The sequence below is a fragment of the Balaenoptera musculus genome, chromosome 10 (assembly GCF_009873245.2).
Source record: "Balaenoptera musculus isolate JJ_BM4_2016_0621 chromosome 10, mBalMus1.pri.v3, whole genome shotgun sequence".
Lineage (NCBI taxonomy): Eukaryota > Metazoa > Chordata > Mammalia > Artiodactyla > Balaenopteridae > Balaenoptera > Balaenoptera musculus.
Genome location: NC_045794.1, coordinates 31,422,562 through 31,439,507, shown reverse-complemented (window position 1 = coordinate 31,439,507; position 16,946 = coordinate 31,422,562). Strand labels below are relative to the sequence as shown.

The 16,946-nt window shown below is 33.6% G+C and overlaps 1 protein-coding gene across 1 annotated transcript in view; it reads right to left on the bottom strand.

The window, feature by feature from the left end:
* Positions 1–16,946, bottom strand: part of MUC19 (mucin 19, oligomeric) — a 114,713-nt gene that overhangs the window by 83,500 nt on the left and 14,267 nt on the right. The window contains 18 exon segments of the mRNA XM_036867435.1: positions 18–49; positions 741–882; positions 2,547–2,672; positions 3,593–3,749; positions 4,414–4,653; positions 5,244–5,438; positions 5,533–5,637; positions 6,680–6,818; positions 7,129–7,280; positions 7,519–7,619; positions 7,713–7,765; positions 9,628–9,874; positions 11,756–11,882; positions 12,319–12,413; positions 14,336–14,485; positions 15,506–15,643; positions 15,820–15,904; positions 16,521–16,613. Coding sequence (XP_036723330.1) covers positions 18–49; positions 741–882; positions 2,547–2,672; positions 3,593–3,749; positions 4,414–4,653; positions 5,244–5,438; positions 5,533–5,637; positions 6,680–6,818; positions 7,129–7,280; positions 7,519–7,619; positions 7,713–7,765; positions 9,628–9,874; positions 11,756–11,882; positions 12,319–12,413; positions 14,336–14,485; positions 15,506–15,643; positions 15,820–15,904; positions 16,521–16,613 — 2,377 coding nt within the window.

Below are 16,946 nucleotides of genomic sequence, written 5' to 3'. Positions count from 1 at the left end.
AAAACATAGTGACTCACCACTGCACTCCAACTCTCCTGCGATGCAATAGCTGAAAGTTAAATTATAAACAAAAAAGAAACAATCAAAATAAAAAACAAGAATGAGGTTGAAATTTTTAGCTCCTAATTACATACATCTCCCAAATTTAAAATAACAAATTGTCTAACAGTGAAAATCAAAACAGAACCAAATAAGAGAACAGTAAATAACTGTTTCCCCAAGAGCATGCTGTGGATTCAAACTGTTTTTTTTTTGTTGTTTTTTTGTATTTTTCATGTACTGTTTCCTAATCTTTTCACTGAGGAGTTCTTGGGACCTAAAGGAACGTTTGGAGTCAAGCTGTAAAGTTAGTTCTTAGATTTTAAGTTTCAAACATGACTTTTTTTGATGGCCATGCCGCTCTAGTACAGACCTCCCCTCTTCACTTCCATGTCACTGTCTGAAAGCCTATAAACATGATCTTACATTTACGGAATGAAAACTTTCTTTTTACCCAAAAGTACATAGTGACATTTTCTGTTCTGTCTTCTGCACAAAGTATAAGATTTAACAAACCATTTGTTGATATGTGGATTTACTGAAAACACAAAATAACCAACATAAGTGATATAAAACTGAACCTAAAGCTGACCTTCCCATTTAGAAATAACAGTTAAAAAATATATTCACTGATTTATTTCTTAATTGTTTTCTAAATAAAAATGGAAGAAACAGAAATACTGGACAGTTAGAGAATTTACCATGTTCTTCCACAGTTATCTTGGATCACTCCACCAGCAGGTATGATGTCATTATAGAAGCAGCTGCACTCAGACAAACTGACGCATTTCATGGTGTTCTCATCCAGGAAGGGAGCACTGTCTGGGCACTTAGCATAACAGCCTGTGTGTAAAAATGACCCACAGTTCATCTCTATTTGCTGAAACTGCATTGTACCTTTGTAAACTTACTTCAATGGTTCCATGAACCGAAGTAGATAATAGCAAAACAATAGCATACTCTTAGCGAAAATATATAAAATTGAAATAGCCACTATGGAGAACAGTATGGAAGTTCCTTAAAAAACTAATAATAGAACTACCATACGACCCAGAAATCCCACTACTGGGCATATACCCTGAGAAAACCATAATTCAAAAAGAGTCATGTACCACAATGTTCGTTGCAGCTCTATTTACAATAGCCAGGACATGGAAGCAACCTAAGTATCCATTGACAGATGAATGGATAAAGGAGATGTGGTACTTATATATAATGGAATATTACTCAGCCATAAAAAGAAATGAAATTGAGTTATTTGTAGTGAGGTGGATGGAGTTAGAGTCTGTCATACAGAGTGAAGTAAGTCAGAAAGAGAAAAACAAATACCGTATGCTAACACATATATATGGAATCTAAAAAAATAAAATAAAATGGTTCTGAAGAACCTAGGGGCAGGACAGAAGCAAAGACGCAGATGTAGAGAATGGACTTGAGGACACGCAAAGGGTGAAGGGTAAGCTGGGACAAAGTGAGAGAGTGGCATGGACATATATACACTACCAGTTGTAACATAGATAGCTAGTGTGAAGCATTTGCATAGCACAGGAAGATCAGCTCAGTGCTATGTGACCACCTAGAGGGGTGGGATAGGGAGGATGGGAGGGAGACACAAGAGGGAGGGGATATGGGGATATATGTATATGTAGAGCTGATTCACTTTGTTATAAAGCAGAAACTAACACACCATTGTAAAGCAATTATACTCCAATAAAGATGTTAAATAAATAAATAAATAAATAAAGATGTTTTGTTAAGAAAAAAAACTTGAACAGGATTCAGACCCTCTTGCAATGAATATAAACCTGAGAATTTAGAAATTTTGGCTGATTTAATTTTTTTCTAAAATGTTTCCTAAAATATTTTAAATGATTTACTACTTTAATGACAGCCACGATGTTGAACATAATGCAAGACTTGGATAAATATGGGTCTTGAAATGTCAATGCCAGTTCTAAATATCTACTTTCACAAGGGTAGACGAAGATAACAGAAATCATAATAAAATGGGCTGAAAATATCTCAAAGCCTGGGATTTAACACAGATGTGACTTTTGGAAAGTTTTTATATCATCTTGTTTTCTTGCCACTTCTTTCTTTTTCTCTAAGATATGTAATGCTAGGAATAAGGTAATTTTTAACTGTGGGATATAGTTAATTGGCCTCCATTCAAGTGAGACTATATTATATGTTGCATTCTGAAACTACATTCTCAACAAACTACCTTGTCTAATGAAATGTATAAAGATTGCCAATGGGATCAGATCGCTATGTTCTCCCTATCCCTCTCTCTCTATCTCTCTCTCCCTCTCTCGTTAAATAGATAATTTATGTCTAGACAAAATGTTTCAAATGTAGAAATATTAATGTCATAATAAAGATAAACAACTATTCATTAAATTACAAAATGTAAGATACTGAATTGTCAGTATCTTAAAACATTTTCCAGTTTTAAGATATCAGTATAATTTGCACTTCTTCATGGAAATTATTAAAATATGTCTTACCTTCTAAAAGTACAGAAAACTTCTGGCCAATTACTCTATCTTTGCATGTTTTTGCAGTCACTGTACCACAAGGTTCATAATGCCAGCTGCATTCCCCAGGTGCATTATAATAATCACAGTAGATAGCTATGATTGAATTATATCAAATTACTTGCATTCATTATATGACAATTTTCAACTTTCATTTTCCAAAGCATTTATATAAGAGTTTTTGAATGATACTAACAATAAACAGAACTAAAGTATATCATTCTGTCTTATCAAGTCCCTTTGGCTTTATCTAAATTGCCATATGAGCAAAAACAGCTTACAAAAAAAGGAGGAAAAGCATATAGAATCAAAATAGCACTTTTCTTTGACATCTCACAATAAGATTGGTTTGAGGTGGAAGAGTAAATATTAATTTTCCCATTTTTTAGCTATTTTAGGTCATAGTCTATATTCATGGTTTTAATGTCTAAGCTTAAATGAGAAAAATAAATCTCCAGGAAAATCAAGCTTCTTTAATATGTAAATAACAGTTCCCAAATGAGGCAACTAAAGATTTCAATATAATATATAAAGTTGTACATAATAAACTAAATAAAATGAGGATTCAATTTCAACATTTCTCATTTGGCACATTTTCTCTTATCATACCTTCCTTTGGAAGGAAATGTGTTGACTAATTTCTACTAAAGTTACCACATTCCACACATAACAAAATTCAGTTTATATTCATTTTACAGTTTATCTTGACTAGAACTCTGTAGAAGTTTTCAAGATGATGTGTGAGGACTTCAACCAAAAGTGATATATGAGGTAAATATTTAAGAATATATAACTATACCAAGATAGGTAAAAAGTTCATTGTTCATTTAAGTATGAATAAGAAATATTTTCCATCAATATTCAATTTTCCCAATCATAAACAAACATTAACATGTGTTTAAACCTGTCTATGCACAAGAATATGTATTTTATAGAAAATATGAGGAGACAAATGGTTGTCTAACAAAACAATTCTGTCTGATTACATTTTGAAGAATAACAACATATGGACTTACGACAGAGATCTGGTTTTCTCCATGTAACACAGACTCCAACCGCACTGCATGCTTCTGCGTACATCGCCACAGCTGTGCAGAATCCCAGGTACTTCCCCTCCATGTCACACGCACAAGCTTCTTCAACACATGCATCATAGTACGTACTGGGGTCCACCTATGAAGACCATGTTGCAGCAAAAATAGAAATGAGATTTTCTTTTCTTATAAACAAGGAAAATAAGAAAACAATGAACAGACTGGGGAAACAATATAACCGCACCTGAAAGAGTTAAGCAATCTTGGTTATTCTTTAGCTGTTACTACTAACAAACACTTGTAGCTAGACTTGTCCTTCACAAAGCTAGTTACTCTCTGACTCCATATGAATTACCCTTTGCACCTGGCATTTCTTCTCCCCTATACTCCCTTGTAGCACTCTTCATTTCAGAAAGAAGGTCACAGGCAGTAACTTCAGGGACACCAGACCCAGTTGCTGAGCTGCCTGATGCCAGCTTTGGTCATGAATTTGCAGAAAAAAAGACGTGCAAGACCTTAATTACTTTGAGCCTTATCACCTACCCCAGACCATGAGCCCCAGGCTATATAAACTTTCCCTGTTCCCCAGGGAAGGGGGGCACAGTTCTTGAGGCACTAGCCTGCTGTGTTTTCCCCTTTGCCAGGCAAAGATTAAAGCCATTTTTCTCGTTGCTCCAAAACTCTGTCGCCATATTTCTTTTCACCATTGGTGCACAGAAAGTCAAGATTTTTGGCATCAAGCACAGCACCTGAGTACCTGAGAGCAAAACCTTTGCCTGCCATTGCTCTCAGAGCCCCACTACCTTATTGTGGCAGTCTCTGAAGGTGCTGTCCCGGATGATCTCACATTTCCGCGCAGCCCAAGCTTTACAGTATGGGTTTGAGTCACATGGGAAGGTTTGAGCTACTGTGTCTGAACATTCTTGACTTGTTTTCCAGCTATTTCCAAATTCCAGTGCTCCAGCAGCTACTGATGAGTATCTCATTGTGAAATCATCCTTAAGATCGCCATTGTTATTTCCACAAAGACCACACACTTTGCCCTATATAGATCAGAAAGGGAACTTTAAAAGTGAGTTATGCTAGAGACATATAGAGAGATAGATAGATATGGATAGATAGATATATGATAGAGATATTAAGATTGTGTATATTATAAATCTATTTTAAATTCCAAATTTTGGATGGAAACCAGAATCTGTGGATAAGATTCTGCTCCCATTTAATCCAAGATATCCTATATTGCAGTATTGACCAAGATAAATGCCTTAAGAATTTAAAAATAATTACATTCATCAGCTTCAAATCATACAGGAGTATACTCTTAGGTTCTTAGAATATTTGTTCCAAGGATTACATTAATTCTATCTATACACCAAGCAACCACATATGGCTAAACTAGAATGCTTCAGGTTTATTGCATTTATTTTTCACCAAATTCTATCATCTTTGATTACATTTAATATTTCACGTAAGGTTGAATAGATGTGGAGCCTTGTTCTATAACAAAGACTGCCATTCTCCCACTTCCCACATTTGAATATGTCTCTAATCTTCAGCAGCAAAAATGATTTTGCTTCTATTGTTATTTGCTTCTGTTATATTATTACATATATGAATGTGATATACATACATTCCAGCGTGGATCCAATAACACAGAAATTCTTGTATTTTTGTCCCAAATTATGGTTATTCCACTTAAAATTTTCAAAATCAAGTACAGGCCAACGGTATGAACAGAGTATGAATTTCCACTGAGTTCACATTCCTTACTTTCTGTAGTTTTGACTGCTGTGACTTTACCATCTTGCAAGACAATATTCTGATCCTGTAAATTAAAAGATAGACTTACAAAAACATTAGTTTTATTTGGCAGTGCATAATCTGAGAGAAAAAGAAAATAAAGAGAAACAGTACTGTACCTGAAAAGCAACTATAATTTTTCTTGAGCATGTAAGCCCATCTTCGCAACACAGGATGCTTTCAGTTAAAATACGGAATGTGCCATTTTCATGACCACAATAATCCTTTAAAAATTAAATGTTAATAATAGTTTATTTATATCAGGGACATGGAACTCAATTACAATATTTGTATCAGACAAACATTTCTTAGACAGTGACACCTTGTAATCAATAAATTACCATATGTTTTGTTATGGAATTTCCAAAAGACAATGGTGTAACTGTGTTATGGGTCTGTAGCCTTGGCTGAGTCCAAACTAGTTAACTTGTTTTGACTGAGTCCTTTTCCCATTACCTCTATACAAGTTTAGAATTATACCATAGATGTATATATATTTAAATTGTGTAAGTTTATAGTCTTAGATTTATTTCTAGGCTCTGCAAATAGCTAGATAAGATGTGGGGTTATTTTCCTCAGTGATTTATGTGAAATTTGATATTCAATCAAAACTAATGCAAAATAATCCAAATTTCACCCATTACATGCTACTTAGGAAGCAGTTTAGATGTATGGAACAAGCATGAACTCCAGAATCAGACACATCTAGGTTGAATATGGCATTTTCTGCTTAGTAGTTCATGTTGCTTAACCTCTCTAATCCTCAATTTCTTCATCTCCATCATAGGAATAATAATATTAGCCTTTTATATTGTAAATGATTGAATGTAATAAAATATATAAATTCGCTTGGCAAAAGCACTCAAAAAAATGTAACTGTCATTGCTGATAGTGCTGTTGTTAAAATAATGACACCTAACATTTATTGAGCATTTAGTATGTGCGCCAATATTTTCTCTACTTTGGTTTCAAGTAGGGGCTATTTCCATCCCCATTTTATAGCTAAGGAAACTGAGACACAGAGAGATTAAGGAATGTGCCCAAAGTAAGTCATACATCTGAGAAATGGCAGAGCCAGGAGTGAAATCTAGGTCTACTGCCTCCAGACTCATCTTTACATTATGTTACATTTTACTGCCTTTGAGAAACATATAAGGGGCCATTTTTTTTTAATCTCACTTTTTGAGAATAAAATACTCCAGACTTCATCTACAAATAAATAATAAGAAGTAAAGAAAAATTGTGATAAAACACACTTGCAATTACCTCGATAAATGAATACTGGCAGAGACCATCAAAGCTGTAACTTTTTCCATCAAAAGATCTAACATGACCTTCCCCATAGATATGGCAGGTGGTTTGACACTCATTTTGTGTACAGTTCCAAGATCCTTTTATGCAAGTACTAAAAGAAAGCAATGATACAGTGTGGCAATTTTATTACGTCAAGATTCATAAACTCATATTGTTTTTGTAAAGAAGCACAAAACAATGTTTCATATTGGTTTAAATTTTGCAGTTTCTTCATTATCTGATGTTCATCTTACATAATGCTATGTAAAATTTCTATTTTAAAGATAGCATTTTTTCTAACTACATTTGACCATTATTTTTCAAAATATCCCAAAGTATGACTTCTTTCCCATAAAAATCAGAGTAGATTGTACACTTTCTAATATCCAAAACAAATAAAGTAGTAATCTTTTATTATGCACCATTTGTTGCAGCCAACCGAGGTGACACTTCCTTGGTCATACTCTCGTCCACCAAAAGAACATGGGCAGTCGTCAGGGAAGACACAGTTCCCTTTAGAATTTCGAACCATTCCTACAGGACAGTAGCATCCACGCTTGCAAGGCAAGTTCTCCTACAGGAATAAATATAAAATATACACCATGAGGCACTAGTCTAAATACATCACATTATCAGTTTTAATTGACAATGCAGAAATATACCAAGTATACATTTAGAGTCAACATTTGACAAATCAAAATGACACACAAAAAATAATATGATCTTCTAATTACTTTTCATTGATGTTTTAATTTCCTTCTTCACTGAAACAAAAGTTTTAAAAAACTGAACTCTAATGCCATGTTACTTACTTCAAAACTAGGTATGTTCCGAGTGCTACAGGTACTGTCAACTCTTCTCTGTGCCTTAGGATTCCTACAGTCAACATATTCAGCCCCTTTAGAACAATTCTCTGTGGAACAAGGGAAGTTGTTAATCAAGGGCCTCTTGATCTGCTTATTTTAACCAACGTAGATATCTTAAGCATCATGATTTCAAAACTTACGTAGCGTTAAATCAATGGGAGTCTGGCAAAGAAGAATTCCATCTCGACATACGCTGGAAATAAAAGAAAATGATACTTTTTTTTTTTTAGGCTGTGCTGTGCAGCATGAGGAATCTTAGTTCCCCAACCAGGGATCGAACCCGTGCTCCCTGCATTGAGAGAACAGAGTCTTAACCACTGGACCACCAGGGAAGTCCTGGAAATGATACGTTTAAATAAAATTCCAATGACAGCTTCTTAATACACTGTTACAGCAACTTTAACCTCTCATTCATAAACCACCAGTTTTATCACAAATAATAAGACCAATGAGACACAGTCTCCCAGAAGATGCATAAAATGTACCAAATTATAAGATATAATCCTGTATGTATTATAGAAATGTACAAACAAGGTTCTTATGGACATACAGAAAACTTCATGGAAAAGATGGCTTGATCTTGATGGATGAGTAAGATTCAACAGATATTGCTGATAAGATGCAAAGTGTGACAAAGGAAAGAACAAGGTATGTTCCAATGACTTGTTTGATAGAAGGCAGGATACATTACAGGGAGAAGTACTAGAAGTAAGTCACAGACAGATTTCAGATAGTCTCAAATGACATGCAAGTTTGTTTCTATTCTTTAGGCAACTGTCACCATAACAAAAGTGTTTGAGCAGCTAAGAGGCACAATCAGAATAGTACTTTAGATTTGATATTCTAGTGGTAGTACAGGAAACATGAGACAGAGACAGAGAGAGACAGGGCAAAGAACAGCCAAGTTAGCTCTCACAGTAGTGCCAATAAGAGGTCTTAGAGGTCTGAAACAGGATAATGATGAAGGCAGCCATAATTTGGAGGTGCTGGCCTAAGTTTTATTAAAAAGGTAATCTACGGATTCCCCAGCATCTACAGGGAAAGTATCATTACCAAACCCCAACCAAATGTTTTACATATTTGATGAAAAAGAGTTGATACACATGCTTTCCTTTAAAATGACCAAGAAAAATTATTCATTGCTAAGTGATATCTTTATGGAACTAAAGAAAAGAGAGAAGGTGCATCCAAAGTTTTTTTGGAATAGCTGCTTCAATTTTGCAGTTATGTTTTTAAGAATTGCTATTTATGTGTATTGAATTAGAAATGTGGATAGACTACTTTGCCCAGACTGCAGAAATCACAACCTTCTTATCCATTACAAAAAGTTACAATTCTTCAGCACTTCCTACTGCCCAGGAACAAAGTTCAAACTCTTGAGTATGGCCTGGTCACTGCCTTCTTTTCCAGGGTAATCCTGTGCAACAACAACCTGCATGTGCAATACTTTTTCAAACATTTCCTACATCAGTTCATTCTGTTTACTCCACTAGAAGTCACTCTTCACACCCCAATTTTGTCGGGAAAAAGATTCATCCCTTAGGAAAACTGAAATGCTGGTCTCCTCTGAGAAGTTTTTTTATCTCCTGCAGTAGCAACTGGCCCTTTTTGGTACCATATGATAGTATACAAACCTCCTTGCAATATCTGAGTCCAAGACAATGCTCACTCATCTTTGTAACTCCAGGGCTCAACACAAAGAATGGCACACAGTAGATATTTATTGAATAACTCTTTGTTGAATGACAAATGCTGAGAGACAACTAGGAAACATTGTCTGAATATAAAATCATTTTGCATTGTCTGTATGTAGTAGCTGCTAGAATATTTTTTCTACTGTCATTTAAAACCAAACAATAGTGGGATAAATCAGCGATGGCCATTACAGTGTAGTGAACACTCCAGGTAAAAGAGGTAATATCAAACTTTAATAAGAAATACAAAATTTTAATATGATAGGTCTAAAAAGGACTTCATACTAGCAAAGACTATTTCTCTGAAAAACACAGTCCCTTGATTTCAAAGTCATAACAAATATATTTGTAATTTCCATACCATTTATTGTCATCAATATGGATGAGTTTGCCTGGTTGCAGGACCTCGTCATTTATGTAGCAGTCACACTGAGATTTTGGAACACAATTTCCTTCATTAGTCTGGTACATTCCATCAGGGCAAGTGCATCCATCAACTAGAACATCTTCCATATCGCAGCTCCTATCTCTCTCTGACAATGATCGGCAGGAACTATTGCAGGTTTTTACATTGTACCTGAAAACTAGGCCACTTGGACAAGATTGATCTGTTGGTATAGGGAAAAATAGTCAACATGTAAATAAGCAGGAAAATTAATAATCTTACCTCAACTTGATGTTTATAGGTATTATAGTGAATTAATCATAATTGAGATTATGAATAATAAAGGAAAAGCTACTTGTCCTTTTTTTCATTCTCTTTTTCTGTCATTATTGAGACATTACTCTAATGTTTACACATTCTGCTGAGAATGAAGCCCATAAACAAGATAGGCAGTACACTGCTCTCCTGTAGCTTATATTCCTGGGGAAAGGACAATTGTGCTGCATGCTAAAAAAGCAAGATAGGAAGCTCTAAGTGTGTACAGCTGGGAACCTGCACTTAGTGAAAAGGAGGGGGTAGATGGACAGCATGAAGACAGCCTGGAAAAAGGTAATTCTATGTCTGGTAATTCTATGTCTAAATTACAAGAGAGGGAAATTCTTTCAAAAAGCAAGTAGAAGAATAGAAACTATAAGCCCAGAGACAAGTAGCCTTTAGAACTTGCACGGCCCATGTAAGCAGCTTGGTCTTTAGCCTAAAATCAATGAATTGCCATTGACTTGTTTTAGACTGGAATGTCACATGATCAGGTTAGTTTTATTTGGTTTTACTTTAAAGATTATACTGATTTCTCTGCAGAAATTGAATTAGAGGGAACCAAGACTGGATATTGAAGGAGGTTATTGCAATCACCCAGGGGGAAAAGTGACGGCTTTTGAACAAGGTTGGGGGCAAAAGAGATGGAAAGATATGAATGGATTTGAAAGAAATTTTGGAGGTGAACTTGACAGACCTTACTGATTGACTGGATATTGGCTATGTAGTATTAAGCTTTAACTATAGAGATGTGTTTCTACAAAAGTTTTTCTCTTTTGTAAACAAAGTACTTCTCTGAAGTCGTATTTGAATAGTGCAATAAACATTTTTTTCCATTAAATGAAGGATTTATCAGCCTTCTAATAAGATTTTTTTCACTTTTTCTTTACTGAGTACAGTTGATTTACAATATTGTATTAGTTTCAGTGTACAACACAGTGATTCAAAATTTTTATAGATTATACTCTATTTTATATTTACCACAAAATACTTGATGCATTCCCTGTGCTATACAATATATACCTGTAGCTTATTTATTTTATACATAGTAAATTTGTACCTCTTAATCCTCTACCCCTATATTTTCCCTCCCCTTTCCCCACTGGTAACCACTAGTTTGTTCTCTATACCTGTGAGTGTATTTCTTTTTTGTTATATTCACTAGTTTGTTTTATTTTTCAGATTCCACATAAAAGTGATAACATACAGTATTTTTCCTTCTCTTTCTGACTTTAGTGTAATAAATATTTTAAAACAAAATAAGATTTTTTTTTCTGGCCACGTGGCAAGGGGGATCTTTGTTCCCTGACCAAGGATCCAACCTGTACCCCCTGCAATGGAAGTGCAGAGTCTTAACCACTGGACTGCCAGGGAAGTCCCCAAAGTAAGATTTTGTAAACATAGTAGTTGAGCCCTTAGTTTACCAATTTATTTTTTCAAAATAAGTTATTAATATTTGACTATCAGTTAAAAATGCATGTCAGAACATTATTTAAATTTCAGCATACAAAAATTGAACAGAAACATATATTTATATATAAATACATATATATTATGTTCTTGTTAAAATATGAATGTATTTAATCAAGATAGAAGAAATAAACCAAGAAGTAAATATGCAAGGATTACAAAAAACATTTTTTGAAAAAATATAAAATCATCTTTGAAAGAACAAAGTACAAACTTGTAAATACACATGCTTAAAGTACACCTAGACACACACACTCACACACAACTGTTGTAAAATTGAGAAGCAAGTAGAGTTATCTAAAGCCTCTATCCTGCTTACCACAAAGCCCAGCTCTCCATCCTATCATGTAAGTTTCCTTCTCAGCACATGCTTTCACATAGTTGCCTAAAATCGTACACAGGCAGTCTTGACTATTTTCACAAGTACAAGTGTATTTTTTGCATTCCTTTAAAATAAGAAACAAATTTATATTACATTATGAAAATATTCAGAACAGGAAAACTGTGTATAACAAATCAGTTCATAACCACTCCTCTTCCCTGAAAAACTTTTGTCCTTGAAACTTCTGGAATTACTTCCATTCAAAAATATACAAAATAGCAAATCAATTGTTAAATGAGTTTTCCAAGAACTTAGAAAAGACAGAAAGAGAAACTTATTCAAGACTTTTCTCATTTGGGGCTATTTTGCAGTACCTCTTTTTGTTTTGAGTTGGTATATCTAACAATTGAATAAATTCGTATAATCCAATGTTAAATTTAAACATATATCTTAATCTACTGACAATGGCTGCTGTTTGAACATTTTTAATATCTTATGCTTCTTTTAATATTATCAAAATATTTCTCAAAAAAAGCTGTTAATATTAGACCCTCACATACCTCTTGATATGGTTTAGGGTCCACAACTGAATGGCAGGAAGCAAAAGGCCCACTCAAATCAAGAAGAATTCCACAGTGCCTTTCAGCAAACCTTTCTGGAAGAAAATTAATGCACCACATATTAGATCAATAATGTCATAATTTTTTGATTAAAAGAGAAAGTGTAAATTTTTGACTTTTGTCTTTATTAAAACAATTGTGTTTTTAAAGTGTTTTGTTATAATTTGTTATCACTATATACAAAAATAGCATGATATAATCAGAAACTATTTAAACTTAGAGGCAAATCTTTATTAGCTTTGGACTTTTATATTAAATCAGTTAACATTTTCTGAAGTGCAGTTTCTATATAAAAATATGAATAAGGGAACCAGAGTATTTATTTATGTACCTTTTAATTTAAAATACATATTTATGTCAAATTATGAAAGGTTGGTACTGTCATCCAAGTAGGTCAGATCAGTGTTTCTGAAGGTCATACATTAGGACAACCAGTATCAATAATTCAGATATGCTAATTTTATTTTTAACTGCTTAATTGATATTTGGTTGGTTTATAAATAACTAGTCTCAGATTAAATTAACACAAGAGAAAATTCACAAAAATAGCATCTGAGTAGAAAATGTTTTGCTCAGTGATTTGCAGATTCTTAAGGATGATGACCATGACTAGGACAAACATCACTAAATTTTTTTTTAACTATTTGTTGATTGGCCTTTAAAAGTTACTGTCACCAGGAAGCAATAAAGGAAGATGACTGAACCTATTTAAAGGACATTGAGGTCAATTATGAGGCCAAACTTGTAACCAGGTATCACTGTTTTTTTGTAAACATTATTAACATCTTATTATAGTTTAATTTTCTGTATTTTATTTTATTAAGTTATATATAAAACACTGAAAATTGAGTCACTTACGTATCTCTCAAAAGTGTTAACATATAGTCTGCTTAACATAAATTGGCTTGGTTTCTATGAGATATATATGTTTTTTACCTATGCTCATTTTTTCATTGCAACACCCACAAAACAAAATAACAACAATTAAAACCATGAAATATGTATTACCATGTAGATGTTAATGCATTTATCAGCTCATCTTTTAAATCAAAACAAATAGATGAAACTTTCAAAAGGAATCGCTTTAGTAATTTTTAAATATTATTAAAAACTGATCAGACATTTGTTTCAAATATGCAGATTAATTTAGAAATAACTAATTAACATATCATCATAATATATCTTAACTTACCTTCCATTGCATTCTATTACTTATGAAAGAAGCAACATAAAGTGAAGTATGTATTAAAATCAGCAATACTAGGGGAACAATCAGAGAAAGACTTGGACTCAAAACACTTGGGTTACACCTTATTAAGAACACCCTATCTAAACTCCATTATCACCATCTACATTAATGGAGATAATAACCTCATCCATGTCCTTCATGAATATTTGTGGAAATAAATTGAACTAATAGGTATGAAAGTCTTTGGTAAGCTAAAACATGAGCTAAATCATACAAGTGTACAGTTTTCCCATTAAGATCTATATTTGGGGTTTGGTATACATGATGGCAGTGGTTAGGAGACCTGGATCTAACTATAGCTGCATCGTTAAGTGTCTTAGCAGTTAGAGTGAGTCTCGCTATTCAAAGAAATGATGACTTCTACAACTAAATAAAATAGGAATAATAATAAACTAAGTGATAGGTAAAGTCTCCTCTAACCCTATTATTCTATAACCATGGAGAAAACTGTATAAGGAGGAAAAGAGTGAGTATAGAAAAAGACAGCTGTGTCTTTTCCTCCCTCCATTCCCCAATGAGAGACATGTTTTCTAAGAGTGTCATCAACCAGCCCAATTGTTTCTCCACTGTTCCCTCTAAAACTGGGACAGTACAACAAAAGCTAGCTGAAACCAGGATTATCTGGTAGTCTCATATTATTACCAGAATAAGTTTATAATTCCAGTACCAAATATCTAATTACAGAGTTTGACGTTCAATTAACATTACCTTTTTCTATACTGACGCATGAAGCAATGTTTCCTTTAGGACAAGGCATCATTTCCCAAGAATCAGCAAATGCCTGAGATGTCTTCTCTAATATATTCTGACTTGACATGAAATCATCCTCTGCTCTGTTGTTGTAGGAACCACAGAGTCCTGGATAGAGCACAGAACAAATTTTAGCATTTTCTCATCTTCTTTTTGGATTCATATTCAGTTCTTTGCTCAAATCAGAACATGTATAAGTCACCTGAGAGTATTGTCTTTCTTATCTGGACCCTTCTGACCCATGAGTTACATTTTTTTCCTGTGTATAAATGTCACCTTCTTTTTTTTTTTTTTTTTTTTTTTTATTTATTTATTTATGGCTGTGTTGGGTCTTTGTTTCTGTGCGAGGGCTTTCTCTAGTTGCGGCAAGTGGGGGCCACTCCTCATCGCGGTGCGCAGGCCTCTCACTATCGCGCTTCTCTGGCTGCGGAGCACAGGCTCCAGAGGCACAGGCTCAGCAATTGTGGCTCACGGGCCTAGTTGCTCCGTGGCATGTGGGATCTTCCCAGACCAGGCCTCGAACCCGTGTCCCCTGCATTGGCAGGCAGATTCTCAACCACTGCGCCACCAGGGAAGCCCAAATGTCACCTTCTTAAGCAAAAGTATATTGCAAAAATTTAGACGGTTTTAAATGAGTAACTGTGGGATTTGCCATTATTTCTTTGTTTTGTTTGATATTTGGACGGTATGTAAGAGCTGATTTCTATAACAGAAAAACTCAGTAAAATAAATGTAATCTATGAGCAGAAAGACTAGTTATAATAGCTTGTATTTGAAACTTGATTTTCAAAGGATTTATATGTATAATATTTTCATTTACTCTTCTACAAGTCAAACCTTTAGTAACATATATTAGCAAAATGAAATAACAAAAATTATCAAATCTCACTTAATAAATCCTTAATTTAAAAACCTTAAAATTTTTAAATTGTTGAAAACCTTTAGGAAATAGATTTTGTAATAAATAAAGCTATCCTCACTGTATGTTAGAATTATTTTACTGCAATATGAAAGGAAAGATTAAGTAAAAATGCCTTATGGTCTAATGTCATTACTTGAGACAACTGAAAATTACACTAGATGGTTACATTAGCACCTTGGAAATAAAAACATACCTAGACAACTTACCTACAGTGTCTGTGAATTGGTTGGGTGGCATGGAAACATATAATTGCATCACAGGAACAATTTGTATTTGCAGTTTTCCATGAAAGTATGTTTCTGCTTGAAGGTATGAGGAAGATGCATTGGAGATCTGTATTTTTTCTGTTAAAGTAATAATTTATATTAATAGCAACAGTTGACATATTAAACAGTTTTTGATTTCTTAAAATGCTTTTATACTTTAATAGATTTTAAAAAACAGAAACATTTAATATCCTTAAAAATTGAATAAGTTAATGCATTTTACATTTATTTTAAAATGGTATTATTAAACTTACCTGAATAATAATAACCTTGATTTCTAATCTTGTCATTTGTGACTGTTCCATCTCTATTGAATATGTATTTGTCAACTGGAACAGACTAATATTTAAAACACATTGTTAGTTCATATTAATTTACAATATTAATTCATTTTAGTGTAATATATGAACCTGAAATTTTTTCCCATAAAAGTTTAATTGTAATGGATTAATTTATAAATATCTAAAATATAGAACATTTTTAAAGCATTTCTTATAAAAATTCTTTGAGGAGGATTATAAAGGACTTTTCATCCCTGATTTGTAGATGAGGAAACCAAGACCCAAGAAGGTAACTTGGATTTCCAAAGGTTGAACCACTTGTAAGTACCAAAGATCAAGCTAGGTGACCTCCCTCCCTATATAGGTCATCTCCACTTAAAATGATAGTTCCAAATACATGAAATTCTAAACAAATATAAATGCTTTCTTAAATGGGTCATAGATTTTAATAATCTAATAAGCACATAAGGCTGACCTGTAACTAGCACATTAGTTATGTGTCTATGGTAATTTTGATATACTTAAGGGTCCTTGGAACTATCCAACTCTTCCAGAGACTTTATCAATCTTATTATGCTTTTAATTTACACAGTAAAACCTCTCTTTTTCAACCTGAAAATTCTGAATTTGTGGAGCAATTGATTCGATTTTGCTTTAGGAATCTGATTACTTACCGAATTCAAGAGGAGTGTAACACTATTTAAGCACGTTCCTGACTGACCACTTGGACATGGACGAAGCTCAACACTAATAGACCAATCTTTATCCTGTTAAAAAATACATTTCATGTAAATGTTTATTAAAATGTCATTGAATATATGCTATTACTATGTGATTCATTCACAATGCATGTTTGCATTTTAAATATGCAAAAGGCTTACATCTAATCAGTCTGCTCTGAAACTAGAAACCTAGTTCAGTCAATGGTACAGTCCAGGACTGGCCAAGAGCTTTACAGATGGTCCAAGTTTCTTGCATAAGGTATAGACTATCTAAGTAGTCTATAACTGGTGGATTTTCATAGCATCATTTTTTTTTTCTTTTAGCTTTACTTTTCGTCTTCTCCACAAGAATTGCGCTGCATTATTGAGACTAATAGG